Source organism: Eschrichtius robustus, chromosome 6 (assembly GCF_028021215.1).
Source record: "Eschrichtius robustus isolate mEscRob2 chromosome 6, mEscRob2.pri, whole genome shotgun sequence".
NCBI lineage: Eukaryota > Metazoa > Chordata > Mammalia > Artiodactyla > Eschrichtiidae > Eschrichtius > Eschrichtius robustus.
In genome coordinates this window covers 34,900,460-34,924,565 of record NC_090829.1, presented here as the reverse complement: position 1 = coordinate 34,924,565, position 24,106 = coordinate 34,900,460, and the positions used below count along the sequence as shown (strand labels likewise).

General features: G+C 35.4%; 1 protein-coding gene across 2 annotated transcripts in view; it reads left to right on the top strand.

Annotated features, from left to right (window-relative positions):
• The window catches only part of DHX36 (DEAH-box helicase 36), a 49,482-nt gene that overhangs the window by 5,758 nt on the left and 19,618 nt on the right, over positions 1–24,106 (top strand). For both annotated transcript variants that reach the window (XM_068546124.1, XM_068546122.1), the window contains exons 2-13: positions 7,502–7,626; positions 8,397–8,628; positions 10,171–10,209; positions 11,615–11,785; positions 13,508–13,587; positions 14,320–14,394; positions 14,540–14,706; positions 16,279–16,360; positions 20,195–20,335; positions 20,620–20,722; positions 21,110–21,197; positions 23,934–23,989. In XM_068546124.1, the coding sequence (XP_068402225.1) occupies positions 7,502–7,626; positions 8,397–8,628; positions 10,171–10,209; positions 11,615–11,785; positions 13,508–13,587; positions 14,320–14,394; positions 14,540–14,706; positions 16,279–16,360; positions 20,195–20,335; positions 20,620–20,722; positions 21,110–21,197; positions 23,934–23,989 (1,359 nt within the window). The remainder of the gene's footprint in view (positions 1–7,501; positions 7,627–8,396; positions 8,629–10,170; positions 10,210–11,614; positions 11,786–13,507; positions 13,588–14,319; positions 14,395–14,539; positions 14,707–16,278; positions 16,361–20,194; positions 20,336–20,619; positions 20,723–21,109; positions 21,198–23,933; positions 23,990–24,106) is intronic.

Sequence of the window (24,106 nt, the reverse complement as noted above, 5' to 3'; positions counted from 1 at the left end):
TATACTACGGAGAAAAGATACATTAGTCTAATTTATTAACCATTTAAAAAAAGATTTCTATGTAGTACAATTATTAAAAAGCAAAAAAATTTGGACTTTATTTTTTGAATTTTTGAAATTTATTTTTTATACAGCAGATTCTTATTAGTTATCTATTTTATACATATTAGTGTATATATGTCAATCCCAATCTCCCAATTAATCCCACCACCACCACCACCCTGCCACTTTCCCCCCTCGGTGTCCATGCGTTTCTTCTCTACATCTGTGTCTCTATTTCTGCCCTGCAAACTGGTTCATCTGTACCGTTTTTCTAGGTTCCACATACATGCGTTCATATACGATAATTTGGTTTTCTCTTTCTTTTTTTTTTAACATCTTTATTGGAGTATAATTGCTTTACAATGCTGTGTTAGTTTCTGCTTTATAACATAGTGAATCAGCTATACATTTACATATATCCCCATATCTCCTCCCTCTGGCGTCTCCCTCCCACCCTCCCTATCCCACCCTTCTAGGTGGTCACAAAGCACCCAGCTGATCTCCCTGTGCTAAGCGGCTGCTTCCCACTAGCAATCTATTTCACATTAGGTAGTATATATAAGTCCATGCCACCCTCTCACTTCATCCCAACTTACCCTTCCCCCTCCCCCTCCCCATGTCCTCAAGTCCATTCTCTACGTCTGCGTCTTTATTCCTGTCCTGCTCCTAGGTTCTTCAGAACAATTTTTTTTTCTTTAGATTCCGTATATATGTGTTAGCATATGGTATTTATTTTTCTTTTTCTGACTTACTTCACTCTATCTGTCTGTGGACATTTAGATTGCTTCCATGTCTTGGCTATTGTAAACAGAGCTGCAGTGAACATTGTGGTATATGACTCTTTTTGAATTATGGTTTTCTCAGGGTATATGCCCAGTAGTGGGATTGCTGGGTCATGTGGTAGTTCTATTTTTAGTTTTTTAAGGAACCTCCATACTGTTCTCCATAGTGGCTGTATCAATGTGCATTCCCACCAACAGTGCAAGAGGGTTCCCTTTTCTCCACACCCTCTCCAGCATTTATTGTTTGTAGATTTTTTGATGATGGCCATTCTGACCGGTGTGAGGGGATATCTCATTGTACTTTTGATTTGCATTTCTCTAATGATTAGTGATGTTGAGCATTCTTTCATGTGTTTGTTGGCAATCTGAATATCTTCTTTGGAGAAATGTCTATTTAGGTCTTCTGCCCATTTTTGGATTGGGGTGTTTGTTTTTTTGATACTGAGCTGCATGAGCTGCTTGTAAATTTTGGAGATTAATCCTTTGGCAGTTGTTTCATTTGCAAACATTTTCTCCCATTCTGAGGGTTGTCTTTTCGTCTTCTTTATGGTTTCCTTTGCTGTGCAAAAGCTTTTAAGTTTCATTAGGTCCCATTTGTTTATTTTTGTTTTTATTTCCAGTTTTCCAGGAGGTGGGTCAGAAAGGATCTTGCTGTGATTTATGTCATAGAGTGTTCTTCCTATGTTTTCCTCTAAGAGTTTTATAGTGTCTGGCCTTACATTTAGGTCTTTAATCCATTTTGAGTTTATTTTTGTGTGTGGTGTTAGGGAGTGTTCTAATTTCATTCTTTTACATGTAGCTGTCCAGTTTTCCCAGCACCACTTATTGAAGAGACTGTCTTTTCTCCATTGTATATGCTTCCCTCCTTTATCAAAAATAAGGTGACCATATGTGTGTGGGTTTATCTCTGGGCTTTCTGTCCTGTTCCATTGGTCTGTATTTCTGTCTTTGTGCCAGTACCATACTGTCTTGATTACTGTAGCTTTGTAGTATAGTCTGAAGTCAGGGAGCCTGATTGCTCCAGCTCCGTTTTTTTCCCTCAAGACTGCTTTGGCTATTTGGGGTCTTCTGTGTTTCCATACAAATTGTGAAATTTTTTGTTCTAGTTCTGTGAAAAATGCCATTGGTAGTTGGATAGGGATTGCATTGAATCTGTAGATTGCTTTGGGTAGTATAGTCACTTTCACAGTGTTGATTCTTCCAGTCCAAGAACATGGTATATCTCTCCATCTGTTTATATCATCTTTAATTTCTTTCATCAGTGTCTTATAGTTTTCTTCATATAGGTCTTTTGTCTCCTTTGGTAGGTTTATTCCTAGGTATTTTATTCTTTTTGTTGCAGTGGTAAATAGGAGTGTTCCCTTAATTTCACTTTCAGATTTTTCATCATTAGTGTATAGGAATGCAAGAGATTTCTGTGCATTAATTTTGTATCCTGCTACTTTACCAAATTCATTGATTAGCTCTAGTACTTTTCTGGTAGCATCTTCAGTGTTCTCTATGTATAGTATCATGTCATCTGCAAACAGTGACAGCTTTACTTTTTCTTTTCCGATTTGGATTCCTTTTATTTCTTTTTCTTCTCTGATTGCTGTGGCTAAAACTTCCAAAACTATGTTGAATAATAGTGGTGAGAGTGGGCAGCCTGGTCTTGTTCCTGTTCTTAGTGGAAATGGTTTCACTTTTTCACCATTGAGGACGATGTTGGCTGTGGGTTTTTCATATATGGCCTTTATTATGTTGAGGTAAGTTCCCTCTGTGCCTACTTTCTGGAGGGTTTTTATCATAAATGGGTGTTGAATTTTGTCGAAAGCTGTTTCTGCATCTATTGAGATGATCATATGCTTTTTATTCTTCAGTTTGTTAATATGGTGTATCACATTGATGGATTTGTGTATATTGAAGAATCCTTGCATTCCTGGGATAAACCCCACTTGATCATGGTGTATGATCCTTTTAATGTGCTGTTGGATTCTGTTTGCTAGTATTTTGTTGAGGATTTTTGCATCTATATTCATCAGTGATATTGGCTTGTAGTTTTCTTTCTTTGTGGTTTCTTTGTCTGGTTTTGGTATCAGGGTGATGGTGGCCTTGTAGAATGAGTTTGGGAGTGTTCCTCCCTCTGCTGTAGTTTGGAAGAGTTTTAGAAGGATAGGTGTTAGCTCTTGTCTAAATGTTTGATGGAATTCGCTTGTGAAGCCATTGGGTCCTGGGCTTTTGTTTGTTGGAAGATTTTTAATCACAGTCTCAATTTCAGTGCTTGTGATTGGTCTGTTCGTATTTTCTATTTCTTCCTGGTTCAGTCTTGGAAGGTTGTGCGTTTCTAAGAATTTGTCCATTTCTTCCAGGTTGTCCATTTTATTGGCATATAGTTGCTTGTAGTAGTCTCTCATGGTCGTTTTGTATTTCTGCAGTGTCAGTTGTTACTTCTCCTTTTTCATTTCTAATTTGAGTCTAATTTGAGTCTTTCTGATTTGAGTCTTCTCCCTTTTTTTCTTGATGAGTCTGGTTAATGGTTTATCAGTTGTGTTTATCTTCTCAAAGAACCAGCTTTTAGTTTTATTGATTCTTGCTATTGTTTCCTTCATTTCTTTTTCATTTATTTCTGATCTATATAATTTCTTTCCTTCTGCTAACTTTGGGGTTTTTTTGTTCTTTTTTCTCTAATTGCTTTAGGTGTAAGGTTAGATTGTTTACTTGAGATTTTTCTTGTTTCTCTAGGTAGGATTGTATTGCTGTAAACTTCCCTCTTAGAACTGCTTTTGCTGCATCCCATAGGTTTTGGGTCGTTGTGTTTTCATTGTCATTTGTTTCTAGGTATTTTTTGATTTCCTCCTTTATTTCTTCAGTGATCTCTTGGTTGTTAAGTAGTGTATTGTTTAGTCTCCATGTGTTTGTATTTTTTACAGATTTTCTCCTGTAATTGATATCTAGTCTCATAGCATTGTGGTCAGAAAAGATACTTGATATGATTTCAGTTTTCTAAATTTACTGAGGCTTGATTTGTGACACAAGCTTATGGTCTGTCCTAGAGAATGTTCCATGAGCACTTGAGAAGAAAGTGTATTCTGTTGTTTTTGGATGGAATGTCCTATAAATATCAGTTAAGTCCATCTTGTTTAATGTGTCATTAAAGCTTGTGTTTCCTTATTTATATTCATTTTGGATAATCTGTCCATTGGTGAATGTGGGGTGTTAAAGTCCCCTTCTATGATTGTGTTACTGTCGATTTCCCCTTTTATGGCTGTTAGCATTTGCCTTATGTATTGAGGTGCTCCTGTGTTGGGTGCATAAATATTTACAATTGTTATATCTTCTTCTTGGATTGATCCCTTGATCATTATGTAGTGTCCTTCTTTGTCTCTTGTAATAGCTTTTGTTTTAAAGTCTATTTTGTCTGATATGAGAATTGCTATTACAGCTTTCTTTTGGTTTCCATTTGCATGGAAAATGTTTTTCCATCCCCTCACTTTCAGTCTGTATGTGTCCCTGGGTCTGAAGTGGGTCTCTTGTAGGCAGCATATATACGGGTCTTGTTTTTGTATCCATTCAGCCAGTCTGTGTCTTTTGGTTGGACATTTAATCCATTTACATTTCAGTTATTGATATGTTTGTTCCTATTACCATTTTTTAAAATTGTTTTGGGTTTGTTATTGTAGGTCTTTTCCTTCGCTTGTGTTTCCCACTTAGAGAAGTTCCTTTAGCATTTGTTGTAAAGCTGGTTTGGTGTCGCTGAATTCTATTAGCTTTTGCTTGTCTGTAAAGGTTTTAATTTCACCATCGAATCTGAATGAGATCCTTGCTGGGTAGAGTCATCTTGGTTGTAGGTTTTTCCCTTTCATCACTTTAAATATGTCCTGCCACTCCCTTCTGGCCTGCAGAGTTTCTGCTGAAAGATCAGCTGTTAACCTTATGGGGATTCCCTTGTATGTTATTTGTTGCTTTTCTCTTGCTGCTTTTAATTTTTTTTCTTTGAATTTAATTTTTTTTTAAATGTTTCTTCTGATTCTTTTTTTTTTAATTTGTTTTTTAAAATTAATTAATTAATTTATTTTTTATTTTATGGCTGTGTTGGGTCTTCGTTTCTATGCGAGGGCTTTCTCTAGTTGTGGCAAGCGGGGGCCACTCTTCATCACGGTGCGCGGGCCTCTCACTATCGCGGCCTCTCTTTGTTGCGGAGCACAGGCTCCAGATGCGCAGGCTCAGTAATTGTGGCTCACGGGCCCAGTTGCTCCGCGGCATGTGGGATCTTCCCAGACCAGGGCTCGAACCCGTGTCCCCTGCATTGGCAGGCAGATTCTCAACCACTGCGCCACCAGGGAAGCCCCTGAATTTAATTTTTTAATAGTTTGATTAATATGTGTCTTGGCATGTTTCTCCTTGGATTTATCCTGTATGGGACTCCCTCCACTTCCTGGACTTGATTGACTATTTCCTTTCCCGTATTAGGGAAGTTTTCAACTATAATCTCTTCAAATATTTTCTCAGTCCCTTTCTTTTTCTCTTCTTCTTTTGGGACCCCTATAATTCAAATGTTGGTGAGTTTAGTGTTCTCCCAGAGGTCTCTGAGACTGTCCTCAATTCTTTTCTTTCTTTTTTCTTTTTTCTGCTCTGCAGTAGTTATTTCCACTATTTTATCTTCCAGGTCACTTATCCATTTTTCTGCCTCAGTTATTCTGCTATTGATTCCTTCTAGAGAATTTTTAATTTCATTTATTGTGTTGTTCATCATTGTTTGTTTGCTCTTTGTTTCTTCTAGGTCCTTGTTAAACGTTTTTTGTATTTTCTCCATTCTATTTCCGAGATTTTACATCATCTTTACTATCATTACTCTGAATTCTTTTTCAGGTAGACTGCCTATTTCCTCTTCATTTGTTTGGTGTGGTGGGTTTTTATCCTTGCTCCTTCATCTGCTGTGTGTTTCTGTGTCTTGTCGTTTTGCTTAACTTACTGTGTTTGGGGTCTCCTTTTCGCAGGCTGCATGTTCATAGTTCCTGTTGTTTTTGGTGTGTGTCCCCAGTGGCTAAGGTTGGTTCAGTGCATTGTGTAGGCTTCCTGGTGGAGGTGCCTAGTGCCTGTGTTCTGGTGAATGGGGCTGGATCTTGTCTTTCTGGTGGCAGGTCCATGTCCAGTGGTGTGTTTTGGGGTGTCTGTGACCTCTTTATGATTTTAGGCAGCCTTTCTGCTAATGGGTGGGGTTGTGTTCCTGTCTTGCTAGTTGTTGGCATAGGGTGTCCAGCACTGTAGCTTGCTGGTTGTTGAGTAGAGCTGGTTCTTAGAGTTGAGACAGAGATCTCTGGGAGAGCTTTTGCTGTTTGATATTACGTGGAGCTGGGAGGTCTCTAGTGGACCAGTATCTTGAACTCGGCTCTCCCACCTCAGAGGCACAGGCCTGACACCCAGCCAGAGCACCAAAACCCTGTCAGCCACATGGGTGTTGAAAAAAATTCCTTTTGTATCATATTGATCTGTTTTTCTCTTTCTGACTTACAATTTTGGACATTTTTGTCTGTCAGTAAATAGGTTTTGCTGCAGTTTGTAATTTCCTAATGCTCTCTTATCAACTAGAGTTTTGCTGTATTGGAGCTTTTAAGTGTATGAGCATAATGATGCTTTTAGTAAATCCTTTAATAATTTATCAGCAGAAGTCTTCTGGAATTCCCCAGAGATCTCAGTGTAGTCTTTTTGTGTGTGTTTTACTTGTTTAAAGAGAAAAATGGTTTAACACAAAAGTCATATATGCTCATTCGAAAAGCTAGATTCATCCATTCATTTGATAGACTTCTCTGGGGTATGTACTATGTGCCAGAATTATATCTGGAAGAAATACTGCAAAAGGCATAGAATATGAAAAGTGAATAACCTTTTTAAAAATTAATATTGGTGAAAGCAAGATCTCATTGCACATGTTTTCTGCATCTGGCTTTTTTCATTCAATAACTTGGCCATCTTTCCTGTCTGCACACCTGGGGAAAAAAATCTATGCACTCTTCTTTTTTACCTACTGTGTTTACTTATTATTCAGCTAATCATAATTTGCAGTTATAAAAGGGCAGTCTTTAAAAGTTCTTGTTCTTACTGTGTACAGTGTAACTCATATTTTCTCTTCCATGTAGTCTATACTAAGAAAACAATCTAACTCATATTTTCTCTGGTGTCTCTTTAATTAAATCTCATTCTCTGAGGTAACTGCATCGTTTGGAATATTATTTTCGTGAGCACTGATCATTTTATTTATTCCCTCTGAGCTGAGCCTTCTTACTTCCCAATTTACTCCTCCTCCTAATGTAAGACATTTAAATGCTCTTAAAATGCTCATTGCAACCAAAACAGTATTTGCAGTTTTTACTAGAACATTTGGGTTTTAATAAATTTAATTGTATCTTTTAAAATTTAAGATAAGGAAAAGATTGTAACAGTATTATGCAAAGGTAGGAAGTAAGGGAACCAGAGTTTTAATAAGTGACATAAATATGATTTCTTTGCTGGTAATAGTAAAGCTAATTTTATAGACATATAGTAGAAAAGGGTCTAGAGAGCAAGTGTGGGGCGACTTTAACTTTCTTTTATATATGTTTGTTGAACACGTTACTTTGCCCTTATTTTTTTAGTCGTCAAATAATTTTGCACATGCTTTCTCACGTTGATAAGGATGCTTTTTCCTTTGCACTAAATAGAGAGCTGTGGTACATATGGATGAACGTCGAGAAGAACAAATTGTGCAGCTGCTACATTCTGTGCAAGCTAAGAATGATAAAGATTCGGAAGCACAAATATCCTGGTTTGCTCCTGAAGATCACGGGTAAAACAAAAAGTATTCTTTTAAAAATGAACAAAGAGTGACACTTCTTTCAGAGCACTGGCCGGAAAAAAAAGATATTAAAAATAACATCTTTAGACTCTTCTATAAGTGAAATTTAGCCTCAAAGTAATCTTTTTTCTTATGTAGATTGAGCAAATTTGGTGAAAGATTTAAAAATTTAGGTGGCATATTTATTCCCACAGGAGATCTAAATGGTAGGAATTGTCTATATAGGATGTTGGTGAAGTTATTAGTTATTTCTACCTACCCATCATCTTTGTATTTCTGGAATTTTCTTGTGGAGGAGATCTGTAAGAAGTTAAATTGCTGCTGTTTTAGGAAAATCATAGGAACTGTATCATCAGGGGCAAATTAGAAGTAGTTTCTCTGGGGCCGTGTAATGTAGCATCCCATTTATAGCTCAGAAAAGGTGGCAGGAAAATGAAGTTGTGAAATAAAACATGGCTCAGAAAACTAGACAAAGAGAAACACTGTGAGTCTTTGCAATGGAGGAATGACTATTGGGTGGATTTTTATTTTTTTAACTACCACAAGGAATAACCTATCTGGCAGTGTCTTATTTGTAGGGCGGAAGAAAATTGAGTTCGTTATAAGAATCTAAGTATTTTCAAATTGCTCTACTAAGAGAAAAGAATAAAGGCTTTTGATTTTGATGACTTTGAAATCATTAAACAACATATATTATTTTGTTTCAGGGCTTGAGTGGCTCTTCATTCAATCTTTATCATTTTTTTATTTTGTCAAAATAGATATGGGACTGAAGCTCCTGCTGAGAACAAACCAAACTCAGTAAAGAAAGTTGAGGATCAGGAAAAAAAATGGATAAATCAAGAAAAGAGGCCATTTAGAATCAGGGACAAATATATTGACCGCGATTCTGAATATCTCTTGCAAGAAAATGAACCAGATGTAACTTTAGACCAACAATTATTGGAAGATTTACAAAAGAAAAAAACTGACCTTCGGTATATTGAAATGCAGGTAATGGAAAGCAAGATCGGGGAAAAATTTTTACTTGTCATGTCTTCTGACACTTGATAAAAATGTATTTATGGTTAGAGGTAGCTGCCTGATATAAATCAGTGAGATTGCTCAACAAGCCATCCTCTGGGAATTTTTTTCCCCCTTATAGTACACAAAAGTAGTGGGAATGGAATGACACATAAGTAGCCTGTCTCATCTACAATAGTTTATATGTATGGTGAAGGGAAGAAATATCTGAGAAATGGTAGTGCAAGTGAAAAAAAAATCACTCTTAAGTTTAACAATTCTAGGCCATTTTAGTGAGATGTCATAAGAGACAAGGGTGGTTAGAATTGTAAAGTTTTTTGTTTTAGAACATCTAATCCAACTCTTTCGTTTTACAGATGTTAAAATTCCTCAAAAGTTATATGATGTGCTTACGTTCACCAACACTTTAAAGACAGAGGTGTCTTTAAATTTTGAAATTCTCCTGAGTTTTTCCAGTATTTTCTTTTCCTGCTAGGCAAGATATTTTAAGGTCCCTTCCTGATAAAACATAAAATTGAATTCTTTATGGATATTCTAGAAAGAGATGTAATAAAATGTTCACATTTTTTTTTTAAGAGAAAATACTGAGGGAATTCTGAGGGCTATGTCTTTAATATGCAAATATGTACTGCCATTTTTGAGAAAGGCAGATTATCACATCTCCTGTAGGAAAGAAAGGATCTATTGACTGTCACTGAAGGTTGGATATCCTCATTAGAACAGATCAGCTGAGGTTATCCAGGACCAAATTGTGTAGCTCTTTGATGCCTTTGTAGTGAAAATATGATTTGGGGACAGGAGATTTCAAGATGTATTAATTCAGAATATTTTAGTTGTCTTATAGCCTTGGGAGCAAGAAGAGTTAGCTACTATCTCTGTTTGCTTTGTATGGAGGACAGAACTAAAATATTATTGAAGATGAGTAATCTAGTTCAGAGAAAGAAGAAATGTGCAAAACAAAAACAGTTGGTGGTCTTCCTTTTGGTCAGGCACTGTTGTAAAAGCTTCACATGTACTACATCATTTGAACCTCTCAACAGCCCTGTACAAGAGATTACGCATGGCTGTTACAGAGGAGGAAAAAGAATCTTAGGTTAAGTGACCTATGTATGGTTGCACAGCTCGTAACAAAACGAAGTCTAAAATTTAGGTGTGTTTAAGAGTTCAACTTTTTAATCCTTGGTAATATGCCTTATTTTTCTTTCAGTTATAAATTTTTTTTAAACATTATTTTTCTACTTGCTAGATGCCTGTCATTCTGCTGTGTTTTCCAAAGACTGAATAAGACATGCCCTGTCCTCAGACAGCTTATAATCTCATTGCTAAATTCATTAGTTCTTTTTTATAGAAATTCTTTTTTTTTTAAGTCTTGACACCTCACATAAGCTGTGAGGTAATAAAAAATACTTTTGCACTCTTAGCATATATATCTATGATATATTCTATTTACCAGGATTATAATTTGATTACATTTCTTTTGTAAAAAAATAAACTTTTTTTTTTAAATTTCAGCATTTCAGGGAAAAGCTGCCTTCATATGGAATGCAAAAGGTAAAATGAATGTACACTATTTAATTTGATTTGCAAAATGTTTAAATACATTTTTTTTAAAAAAAAAAATTTTCTTCTATATCAAGAAGAAATATAAATTTGTGAACCTTTCCCTAAAGGATATTCTTGGAAGTTCATTTTATTCCTTTGAATTGTTGAAGGACTTTAAAAAAAAAAAAAAAAACCCAGTTCTGAACCAATTTTCCTGAAGTTTTCTCATATTTATATGTCCATGAGTTTAAAAATAGAATTTTCACTTGTAAGTTGCTTTGGATAAATAACCCTTGCTCTTAATTTGAGATCAAATATTTTAATTAAAATTGGGGCACTGTTGAAAATACAGTGCTTTATTTAACTTATTATGTTTCCTCATCTAATCACCCTATGTAGAATAATATAGTCTCCCATCCTTCTCTGACTTCTCAACCTTCCTTTATTTTTCTTTCCTTTTTATAGCACTTACTACCACCTGACATGTGTGTCTTCCCCTCCTAGCAGTGTAAGTTCTTGAGGACAGAGTCTGTTTTGTTCACTATGTACCTCTTGACTCAGAACAGTGCCTAACATTCTGCAGACCCCCAGTAAATATTTGTTGAATGAATGAGTCACATTCTACTTCTCAGTACTTGCCAGCTGTAATTTCAGTGTTCAAACTTGGAACTTGTTCTGATATATATGAGGTGGTAGAATAGATAAGAAATTTTTAAATGGTGGGTTTTCATGTTAGATTGTTTCATAGATAAAGATACCTCATGACACCCCTTTGAAGTAGTGGGATGGTTTTGTTAGTATGGTGAATATTACTTTAAAAATATTCGTGTTTATCTAAACCTTCTAAGAAAGAAGATCTTTCCCAAGTAGGCAGTTTTCCAGATATCTGAATTTTAGTCATTTGATTTAGGTATTTAAAACTTGTCTTTATTTTAATTATTTGAAAGAGAATCGTCTTAAATTATACTCTTCCTTGTTCTTGAAAACAGTATACAAAACTTGTCCTGCAGACAAAGCCATATTTATGATTTATGATATAAATCCTTAATGTTCCTCGTAGTTTTTTAGGTATCAGGGGATCTGCCTTGTACTCAGTAGCCCCACATGTCACCATTCTTTTTAATTTATGTTAATTCTTATGTATGGATTTATAAGCTGTCTCTTCTTGTTCTTGTCAGTGTGTTTTTCATTAACAGAGCCATGGCTCTGTTCTTTTTATAATTTGGTGCTTCTTATCTCTTGAAAACTGGTAGATCCAGATATCCAAACTGCCAGCATTGCATATAACAGAATTTTTAAAGTATTAATATGCTTGTTAAAAACAATTACCTTCAGTTTGGTAGGATTTTGGTAACTATCTTTTCAGACTTAGTCAACATGTGATGTCCTTCACTTATTTTCCCTTTTGAAATAGGAATTGGTAAATATGATCGATAACCATCAGGTAACAGTAGTAAGTGGTGAAACTGGTTGTGGAAAAACCACTCAAGTTACTCAGTTCATTTTGGATAACTACATTGAAAGAGGAAAAGGATCTGCATGCAGGATAGTTTGTACTCAGCCAAGAAGAATTAGTGCCATTTCAGTAAGTAATCTCTCACTTTTTAAAATTCCCCACTTTGTTTTCCATTCTCCCATGTAGTCCTGCTAGAACTTACTGATTTTGAAGGTTAGGGTGATTTTTTATTAGGTTTAAGATATGTTGCTATAAAAGCAAAATTTGGTTAACAAGTATTTGGTAGTAAAGCCCAAAAAATTGACCTCTCTCTGTTACTGATAATAGATGTTTAGGAGTTCAAGATAAATTAAAAATCCAGACAATTTTCAGTATAAAACTAAAAGAACAAAAAATTGATAATGTTTATAGAATTAATTAGGAGCTTCAAATAATCTGCATCATTAGATGCTTTACATTTTACTCCTTGATTCATTCAGTACTGTTTTCGGCTCTCTGTTTTTTTCCGTATATAAGTACACTGAGTGGTGGTAGCTGTATTTCTGACTTTTTAATGCAATTGAGTAAGAGGGAATTTATCATAAAATAAGGCATTGTTTCAGGTTTATCATGAAGCAGGTATAAGTACATGTTTATTACAAATAACATTTTTTGTTTGTGTTTAGTTAGGTGATCTAGTTAAATATATGAGTTATATGTTCTTTAAAAATGTTTGGGGTTTCTTACAACATTCAGTGTGTATAGTACATTTATTTCAGTGTTATGTAATTCTGTGTGTAAATTTAAATTATGAAGATTTATGGTTGTATTTGGTTTTATGATAGTACTATTTATTACATCTCTAAGTCATTTAATACAGAATCTGGTCAGGAACTGCATTACCAATTACAGCAGTGTTTTGTAGGAGCTACTATATACATTTTAAACTGTGGTTTCTAAGACATACTAGTTTTAAAAAAGTAAAGCAGCAGTCTTTATGGGAGGACGATATTCCTAGAAATGGCATAGGTTCATAGAATGGTGAAAAATAAGCCATTTTTGTCATAACACTGTTATATAGCCTGACTTAAGTTAAAAATCTAATCTTATCGTTTTCACTAATATATGACTGTATATATTGACAGTAAGGAGAAATGCAAATTAGGTTATTTATTTGCTTATTTTTCCAAGATCTGTTGATATTTGAATGGGCAGTTTAATCAATAGTAAAAAGTGAAGTAATGGTCCAAGTCAGTTTATATGGGATAGAATGATTGAAAACTTTTCCTTCTGAAGTATTATTTCTTAAAAACTAATCATGTCATTTTCTATTTCTAACCTCATAAATCACTGTTCTGTCACTAGATGACTGTTGGTTACTTTTAGTTATACAGATCAGTGTTGGATTATAAGATTTCATCTGTCTAGAGCTTATCTTTGGCAGCCATAACTTTAAGAACATAACCAAGAACTAGAAGTTAAGCCTACCAATCTCTACGAAAAAGAAACAAATGAAAAAAAAGTATCAACGTATGTTTACCCTCAAATTATATACAAGTTTTACAAGTTTAGATTACGATTTCCAACTTTTTTTAAAAAAGACAAAGGTAGAGAGGGTTTATAGAAAGTCGCTTTGAAAATAGTTATGAGGGAGAATTTCAGAGGAAATGAGAAGTAAACATAAGAAGCAGGTAATCTTCATCTCTTAAGGGACACAGTTTTAGATACCTCAGATTTTAATATCTGTTTCTATTTTTTTAATTCTGAAAATCTAATGGTTAGTGTTTTCAGCAGCCACATTTTCATAGGCGTTCACGATATTTACTCTAAAGGAAATGTTTTCTTTGTAACTGTACTTTATTTTAATTAAAGGTTGCAGAGAGAGTGGCTGCAGAAAGGGCAGAATCTTGTGGCAATGGTAATAGTACCGGATACCAAATTCGTCTGCAGAGGTAAAGAATGTTCACTTGTTTACAGGTAGATTTTAGTGAAACTTTGAAGTTAGAGATTCAAAAGAAAGATCTTTCCCCTATTTTTATGCTGATTATTGCTATTAGAATTAACATTTAAAGTAACTGCAACATATGAGGCTTGCAACCCACAAAATCATTTTTTTAACCCAAATTCAGATTGCCATTTTAAGATGTCTTTTACATTATGGAATGATTAGAAAGATAACATTTTTCCTGGGTATATGTTAGTAGACCATCACTCACCCTGAAAAGGAGTTGACCTCCTGTATATTTTGATACCATCATGCAGCCACTGCCTGACGGAATTTAGTTTTGTGTCTTTAACCCCCTATGCCATTCCACTGTATTTCTTTAGTCCTTCTCTGCAGGTCAAGGTTCCATTTACCTTTTTAAATGAATTGATTTTCTAATCACTGAACAGAAGTTTAGTTCCCTAAATATTTGGTCTTTTTCTGAATGGTAGCACTTTTGCTTTTAAAAAGAAATCATTAACATTATATCATAACAGAAATAATGTATAATGAACTTGAAGCTAGTATGTCTCATTACTCTATCATTGTAAGGGTTCCAGTAACTAAAATTTAAGTATGAAGTTTTTCATTAAAACTGAAAACATTTTTTAAGTTGAAGATATTCTTTTAAACTTTTGTGGTACTTAAGTAATTTATTAGTAAAGAAAACCAAGAGTTAACCCATGTCTTTCATTCACAGTCGGTTGCCAAGGAAACAGGGTTCTATCTTATATTGTACGACAGGAATTATCCTTCAGTGGCTTCAGTCAGACCAGTGAGTATGTTTCAACTCAGGACATTTAGTTAAATGTTATCAGAAGATGTAATTATTAAATTGGATTTTATTAATTTATGTAAAAGTAAAATGGTTCTGCTTTTGAATTTTGTGCTGAGTAACGAACTTTACACTTCTGCTTCAGGCATTTGTCCAGTGTTAGTCATATCGTGCTTGATGAAATCCATGAGAGAAATCTACAGTCAGATGTTTTAATGACTGTTGTTAAAGATCTTCTCAATTATCGACCTGACCTGAAAATAGTTTTGATGAGTGCAACATTGAATGCTGAGAAATTTTCAGAATATTTTGGTGAGTAAAATTTATGGTTGTTACTTTAGAAAGTTATCACAAAGCCATTGAATTTAGAAACAGTTTTTTAAAGAAAATTAATACAGTGCTAGGTACAGAGTAGTCAAAATAAATGTTTAGCAGTTCATTTTATTTGAATATTCATCTACCCTCTAGTCTCACAGAGAATTGGGCCTGATTTTAAAAAACGGTGGCATCATCTCTGTTCTTATAGTGAAGACTTTGTAGCCTTTTGGTGCTTCCACCAGATAATTAAGGTGACATCAATGAAGTCAAACCACAGATTTGAATAATTTTATAAACTTTTTTTGTGATTCTTCTGTGGCTTTTATGTAATATCACAGGCTAGGGTGGCAATTTGCTAATAACAGTAATAACTAGCAACCACTATGGAATAATACCTTCAATGTGCCAGGTAGTGTATTTGGCATGTCTTCATCAGTCCTCATAATACCTTGTGAAGTAGGTGCTATTCTTATTCTTACAGATGAGAAAACAGCCTCAGAGTAGTTAAGTAGCTTACCCAAGGTTTCATAATTAACAGAGAGTCAAGATGATTTGAAACTAAATTTGAGGGAATTCCTTGGCAGTCCAGCCATTAGGACTCAGTGCTTTCACTGCTGGGGCCTGGGTTCAGCCCCTGGTCAGGGAACCAAGATCCCACAAGCTGCACAGAGTGGCCAAAAAAAATAAAAAAAGAAACTAAATTTGACTAGCTGCAGAGTACATTCTTCTAAAATTATGCCTCACTGTCTCTCCTGCTTAAATTGTTGGGACAAGGAGGAGAAAAGGGAATGAAAATGGAATAGAACTATATTTAATGTGTTTGTATTCAGCCCAGTTGACCCTCAAAGCCTTGTGAGACTAGTTGAGCATATTATACTTTGTCTTTGTCTCTGTCTCAGTCCTTTTTGATGAGAAATCCAGAACTAACTTTGAGTAAACTTATGCAAGTCAGAGGCAAAGTTTGGTGTCACCTCAGATACTTTGATATGTGTCTACAGTGTTGGCCTTTGTTTACAGTGTATATGGTTTATTTTGTTCGATACAAAAAACCTAAATAGCATTTAAATAACAATACTAAGAGACTTATTTTTTAACTAATGATTCTAAAATAGTAAGCAACAGTTTAATATTTGGTTAGGTCTTGCTTTAACTATGTTTTTTCTTTCCCTAATTCTGGATACCACAGGGGTTATGTTTCTTATGTAGATTTCACTAAAACTTAGGTTCTGATGGCACCATCTTGGCCAGTGATGAAGAGAAATAGACTTAATAGGTCTTGAATCCAACTTAAAATACTCTATTTTTTGCTATTCTGGGTTACTTTGTAGAACTGTGAGATGTGTGTACAGTTTGGTAACAGTAAATCGATACTGAGTGCACACTAGACTGCTGGTTTTATTAAATTAGATATGGAAAAATAAGGTAGAGCTGTAAAAGTTTCAGGACCATTTTCTGAAGTTAAAACTAATGGAGTCATTATGCTATTTACAGTCTGTTGAGTTGTTTTATTTTTTTTTTTTTTTTTGAACATTCAAGTACAGATTTATGTTTTATCTACCATGATAGGTAACTGTCCAATGATACATATACCTGGTTTTACTTTTCCGGTTGTGGAGTATCTTTTGGAAGATATAATTGAAAAAATAAGGTAAGTAAATATTAGGAACTAAAAGCGATTAAAAGTAATAACATGTCACTATTTTGTCAAACTTTAGTCTCAGAAACTCACCCTTAAAACTGTTTCAAACTCATCTCTAAAACATTGTTTTTCCTTAAATCAGGGATTCCCAAACTTGGTTGCACATTAAAATGACCTGGAGCTTTTTAAAACCCACATTCACACTTCATACCTTAATTATATTACAGAGTCTGGGCTGGTAGCCAGGCATCAGTATTGTTTAAGGACCCCTGGGCAGTAAAGTTTGGGAACCTCTGTGTTTAGTGCTGAATCTCTCTTCTGGTTCTCCTACCTGGTATTCATTCTCTTTTGCTGGCTTCCATTCCCCACCCTTTAAATATGATTTCCCCCTAGAGTTCTCACTTACACTTTTCTCAGACTTTTATGATTTCACTGTTAAATCTTTTTTCCATGACCATAGTTCCAAATTTTCAGAACTATTTTCCAGTAGCTTGCAGAACTAGAGCTTCAGAACTGAAGCTCTTCCTGAATTCTAAACTTGTTATCTAACACTATACTCAGCAGCATTGCAGTACCACAGATTTCTTGAACCCCACACTTTTCAAACAAAAATCATGATCTTATATTTGATTTCCGCCATGCTTCCACCAAAAAATTAAAGCAATCTGTGTTGCTTAGTATGCCTTATTATAATGGTTACTCCAATTATCCTCCCCCCCAGTTGTCTAAGCTGTAAATCAGAAGAGCTGGTGTTTATCAAGCAGTTACATACCAGGATATGTTACCTGCTTTACATGCTCAGTAACCAGACTACTCTCAGTCGTTCTATATCCCATCCCACTCTCCCCCTCAAAAACCCTGAGAGCTTTCTCCTTGAACATACCTTCTCATTTTTATTTCTTCTACTTAAGGTCCTTATTATCTCTCCTGTGTTAATATAATAGTTCCTCTCTTGGCACTGTGGTCTTCACTCTTAAAACTGCTGCCATCTATTTTCCAAAGAAATCTGGTCATGTGAGCTTTCTCCCCTAGGGCACGCCCCTTGAGATTTCTTTTTGAAAACTGAGGAACCTTTACGGGTTTGTTATGGCCTGTAGCAGAGCACCTCAGCTGACGCCCAAGTTATTGATCCCCTCAGCACTGGTCATTAGCTGCTAGCAGGCTTCTCGAGGAGCCGTACAAAATTATATTAGTATTCCTTGATGAGAAAGGGCTGGGAAAGCACAGCCCCATAGGATCAGATTCCAGTTCCTTAGCCTGTCACCCCAAGGCTCTTTTACAGTCTGGCCCTGTCCTCTCTTCCTAGCCTCATGCATCCCATGGTCTGCCCATCCTAAATGCACTGTTCTCTAGTCTGCCAGCTTGTGCCCTTTCTTTCATGACTTTATGCTTTGTTACGTGCTATTTCCTCCTTCTAGAGCTACGTTTGCCACCTTCTTCATCTTTTCATCTATAAACTGTTATGTAAGAACAAATCCCAGTTTCATTGCCCATTAAGCCTTCTCTCATGCCTCTCACAGAGTGAGTTACCTTCTCAACAGGACTCCCAGAGCACTTCTGTGATATCTCTTATAACACTTATTGCCATGCAATGTATCTTTTTATATTTGCGTCTTGCACTAGATTTCAAATTTTCAAGGTCGAGGATTTTGTCCTGTTCATCTTTGTGACTAGTGCATAGCATAGTGCCTGGCCTGTAGTAAACATCTGAAAAATATATGGACAGATGTAGAAACATTTGTGCTGAGATTTTTTTTCAAGACTCCACAGCTTACTTGTTAAAGGAGAAAATCAGGAAGTGATAGTGGGAAGGTGAGAACAAAGATCCTGCTGCATATTTCACATGGAGAAAAGTCAGCTTTTGAAAGGGCTTTATTTAACAAATATTTTTTCAACTAAATTTATGGCTTGCACTGTGCACTAAGATCTGAGCATCAAACAAGCGGAAGGCTCATTACACACCCTCAGAACTTATATCTAGATAGGGAGACACACAAGCTATTTCTCTAAGGTGTGATTGACCTGTTCTGGGGCAGTGAGAGTACGTTGGAAATGAGTTTATAAAGCAGGGGTAGGCTGGACAAGTCAGGAAAGCAGTGAAATCAGTGTAGCGAAGAGGGAAGTGTGTATGTCAGGGGGGAACATCTAAAAGTGAAAGTGTATGTTGGTCTTCCATGCTCTGGTTTTATCATCAGTGCTTATAAATTTTTATGCTCTCCCTCCTCAATTCCACTTTCTACCATGTGTCCCATTTCCTACCATAGCACATTTACCAATTGTTTTCTAAGATAATAGGCAACAGCTTGACAATAAAAACAAAGTTCCAGGGATCAGTAATCTAAAATTACATAAAGATGGATTGTTTTCTTAAGGTCCCCATCAGGCAGGGAATGTACAAGGAATTGTAGCTAAGGGGAGTCTCTTGAAGCAAAAGGATGGTATCTGTGCACTTGTCATTCTTTAGCCAGCCTAAGAGTGGGGGTGAAGTAGGGTAGTCATTGGATAGAAGTTTTCAGCAGAGGCCCCCAGCTGTTCCTTTCCCAGAAGAAGAGCTGCACTACAGGGAAGTAGGGAAGAAAGTAGGTGAGGTGTTACGGAGGGTTGTGATTGGGTTCTTGGGGAGGGGGGTTAAAGGTTACCTCTGTTTTTGGAATTGCTGGGAAGGGAGCCAACTGTGGGTCCATCCTGCTGACTAGACTAATCTCTGTCTCAGGTTGCCCTACCTCACGTTGGTGCCTCTATATGTATCGAAGACTTAGGGGAATCCTGGGTCACAGGTACTGAATAAGGAAGGGGATTGATTAATACTTTTGGGGTGTCTGCTATGTGTCAGGCACTGTGCTTTATCACTTTTTTTTTTTTTTTAATTCTCATACAATACTGTTAAAAGAGTATTAATCTCTCAAATAAGGAAACTAAAGACCAGAGGTTTATACCTTGCCCAAGGTCGCACAGCTAGTCAATGGCAGAGCAAGGACATCTGTCCCATTCTGTCTGACTCGCGAAGCCCATGCTCCAAATCCCCCATTCCATCTAGATGCTCTCCTCTAGGTAAACTCTGAGGGGCTTTGGGGTTAAAGTGTAGGTTCATTTTTCTTTGTCCCTCTCTACTCCCATGCTTCTGAGAACCCACTTATGGTAGGTGACATTCTTGGGCAGATGTGCCCTCTGTTTTTAGCAGTCACTGCAGCATGGTGGAGTCAAAGCATAGTACTGGACTGACACATAAGAGATTTGAGTGCTGATTCTCGCTCTGCCATTAGCTATGTCTGTGAGACTGAGCAGAACTAAGTAGTTCTCAAGCATGGGTCTGTAGATCTCTACACCGTCTGAATCTCCTGGGGCACTAATTAAAATTCCTGGATTAGCAGACCCCAGCCAGACCTACTGAATCCAAATCACAATATAAGATTTAGGAGTCTATTTTACAGACTCCCCAGGGGATTCTTATGTGCACTCAGGTTTGGAAACCTCCTATATTCAAAATCTTGAGTGTTCTAGGCAATCATTAACTGTTGTTTTAGACTTAATGTTAACTTTTGATTTAAAAGCAAATTCAAACTTAAAGATGGAAGTTACTGTAGTTATTTTTAAATTTTTATTGCTGAAGATGATCTAGAGGTTTATATACTTTGATAGAGAAGAATGATTTTTATCTAAAATGTCATTTTATATGTTAATACTTGGTAATAAATTTATATTTAACTAGCATTCACTAGAAAGGATAGTGAAGATGTTCTTTAAAATTTAAAATCCTAAATGTAAAAAAGTCAGAGATATTGAATATTAGCTAAAACCAGAGTTTCAAAAAAGTGAAGCTATTTAAGAATGTTTTTATTTTAGATATGTTCCAGAACAAAAAGAACACCGATCCCAGTTTAAGAGGGGTTTCATGCAAGGGCATGTAAATAGACAAGAAAAAGAAGAAAAAGAAGCAATCTATAAAGAACGCTGGCCAGGTTATGTAAGGGAATTGAGAAAAAAGTAAGTCCGTTTTGTTTGAAAGTGAACACGGTGGCTAAATGACTAAAACAAAAAGCAGGATTGTCTTGATTTTGTACGCATTTAAGGATAGCATTGCAAGTCTCATATTCTAGCTGAATACTATACTGATTTGACTTGTAAACACTATCATAATCCCAGTAATTCTTTCCTATTTATTGATTATGTTTTCCCATTTGCAGATTGAGTTAATTATAAGATTTTATAGCAAGTTAAACTTCAGGAAACTATCAAGTATTTCATGGCTTTCTATTTGACTTTGATAGGTATTCTCCAAGCACTATAGATGTTATAGGAATGATGGATGATGATAAAGTTGATCTGAATTTGATTGCTGCCCTTATTCGATACATTGTTTTGGAAGAAGAGGTTAGTTTTGTTTTTAAGTTTCAGAATTGAAATATAATTTCAATTTTATTTTTGTATCAAGGCCATGAAAAAAGAAAATTTTCTTAAATGCTTTAAAAAAAAAAAAAAAAAACCTATGGAAGAAATGGCTTTTGACACCAGAAATAGGAATTTCAAAATACCAAAAGATTTAGACATTTGACCTGTTTGAAGAAAAGACTAAACAAATGAAATGTCTGGATTATAAATCCTATTTTTAAAAAGTGAACTTATATTCTTTAGTTATAATTAGTAACTAAAGTTATCTTGAGCTAGTATAATTTTAATGAAGACTTAATTGTGCACAGAATTGTACTTAGTGTATTTTGTTATGTGATCCTTTGTAATGGTTCTTTCCCCTCCATATAGGATGGTGCAATATTGGTCTTTCTACCAGGTTGGGACAATATCAGCACTTTACATGATCTCTTGATGTCACAAGTGATGTTTAAATCAGGTATTATAGAAATGCATTTTATTCTAATTCCAAGAGTGGTACTTGAATCATATGTAGCCTGGTTATTTTCTTTCATTTGAGCTTGGTGGTCTTAGTCCAGCTTGGGTTTTTTCAAAAGTTGTATCTTCTTTTTTTCTTTTTTTTTCTTGGAAGTTCTAGGTCAGAGATGAAGATGGTAGGTGTGTAGTGAAGTTCCTTATTTAGTATTATGGTGAGACTATTTTTCCTCTCTTCCTAAATTTGCCTAATAAAATTGAGTTCATAAAGTTAAGATGCTGGCTTTGGAGTTTTTGTTTTTTCACTCACTTCTGCATTTAGCTGGGCAGAAAAGAAGTTTGAATTTATCCCTTAGTCCACTATTTCTCAGCTGACTATACAGCAGAGTCACCCATGGCACTTCTTTAAAATGCAGATACCCAGATCCCAAAATATAAGAATGTGACCTGAACATCTGAATTAAAAAAAAAAAAGTCCTTAGGTGATTCTGATTGTTTAACAGCATGTTTTGAGAGGTATAACCTCTTACATCTTAGAGAAATGCATGGGAACATTTTTCTCCTATGAAATTCAGTTAAAGCTTTTTCAGGAGTCATTATTAACTTTAGCAAAGCAAATTCTATTTATAGTTCTGAATATACTTCCTAACCTTACTCTGTTGAAGTGCTTTTGATACATTTTATTTTTTACAAAACACTAAAAAATATTTCGATCTAATTTTATTGGCTAAAATATTTTTTATTCTTTGTTAAATCCCATCATGGTAATGCCCTCAAGGATTCTCTATAATTAAAATTATTTATAATTAGAATTATTTATTCTCTAGCCAGAAAAATATTTTTATCTGATCACCATGATTCCTCTATAATGAAATACTGCTTTCTCTTTTCCTTGTCATTGATAATCTTTCTCTATAGAAAAAGTATAGCCGTGATTGAACTATACAACCGAATTAGTTTTTTAAACAATTGGAATACTTTTTTGGCTGAACCTTCCAATTTTGGCCTCTCCTTTCCCCGTCATAAACACTATTGTATGATCTACTTTTAGTTTTAAAAAATAAGGGTGTGTATATATTTTCCAAAAAAAATGCAGGGAAGATCATTTTGGGGGGAGTGGGGAAAGGGTGTGACATTATAGATTATTATAATTGACTTGATTAACTTTCTGATTGAGTTATTCTCAGGGATGGAGGTATTAATTTATACTTCCACCACCAACTTAATTTCTTTTAACGGAAATCTTTCAAAAATTTAACATACCTAATCTTTAACATCATCTGATAATCGTCTATAATCAGATTTTCCCATTTTTTCCCCTAAAGTGTCTTTCACAGCTAGCTTGCTCAGACTATAGAAAAAGTCAAACTGATAGATCGTTTACTCTAGTTCTAGAACATCACTCCCATTCTCCCCTTACTTTACCCATGGTGGAAAAGACTAGGTCTGCAACATTCTGGAACTGTCTGAATCTTTATGGTATCATTTCATTTGATCCTCTCTTACCTCTATTCCCTTGCAAACTGGAAGTTATATCTGAAGGCTTGATTCAATTCGAGTTAAGTATTTAGAGTTGATGTATTTCATATCGTGTCACAGAGACAAGTAATTAAGAGCATTCTTTTTTAGCAATACCAATTGCTTGACAGCATTTTACTGCTTTTTAAGTTCAGGGGGGGTCATAGAGAGTCTATGGGGGAGCACCGTATCTCCTTTGAATAACAACAGTTCTTTATCTGGGGGAAATACAGCTATCTAGGGGTCATTTGGACACTCTTGCTGGAGATGTAAGTCAGGTTGCACTTTGGTAACTATATCTAACTGAAATTTTACCCTTGCTTCCTTAACATTCTTTCTCCTTCCCATTACCGTACTACATCAAACTTTCTGTCTATTGGCTAATAATCATGAATGGGCTTGAGCAACTTCATTTTGAAACTTAAAACTTCTTATATTCCTAACAATTATTTTTTTTAAATGTGGGTCACTTTTGGAATGTATTACATTTAACCAGTGCTATTTCATTATTTTTAAGTAGGACATGGAAATTTAGTACGTAATTTGCTTTAAAAATTTAAATATTCTTTGTATGATTAAAGTAGGATTACCCAAAGTCTACAAACATATTCATCCATATTAAGCAAAATCCTTTGGTCTTCAGTTAGTGGTGGGAATGGAGTTAATTATTTTTTTTAGTATAATTTGAAAAGAGAGCTTCCAACTTTTTTAAGCATTCTTTAGGAATTTAGAATTAACAAAAAAATATTAACAAGAACATAAAAAGAATAAAGTTGGTCTGATTATCAAGTGGCTTAGCATCTGAATTCATTGTTCCATATATATATATTTTTTAATAAATTTATTTATTTATTTATTGGCTGCATTGGGTCTTCGTGTTGCGCGTGGGCTTTCTCTAGTTGCGGAGAGCAGGGGCTACTCTTCGTTGCGGTACGCGGGCTTCTCGTTGCGGTGGCTTCTCTTGTTGCAGAGCACGGGCTCTAGGCGCGTGGGCTTCAGTAGTTGTGGCTCGCAGGCTCTAGAGCACAGGCTCAGTAGTTGTGGTGCACGGGCTTAGTTGCTCCACGGCATGTGGGATCTTCCCGGACCAGGGCTCAAACCCATGTCCCCTGCATTGGCAGGCGGATTCTTAACCACCAGGGAAGTCCCTGTTCCATATTTTTTTGATGGAGCTTTTCTGCAACTATTTGTCTTAAAGTTTAATTTTCTTTTTAATTTTCAGACAGGTTTCTTATTATACCTTTACATTCACTGATGCCTACAGTTAACCAGACACAGGTATGTTGTTAAATTTATCTTTCAAACTGTGGCAGGCTTTAAGGACTGCTTATTGTAGGTTTTATTTTCTTTTATTTTTTAAGGCACATTTTCAAATAGTAATCCATATAAAAAAAT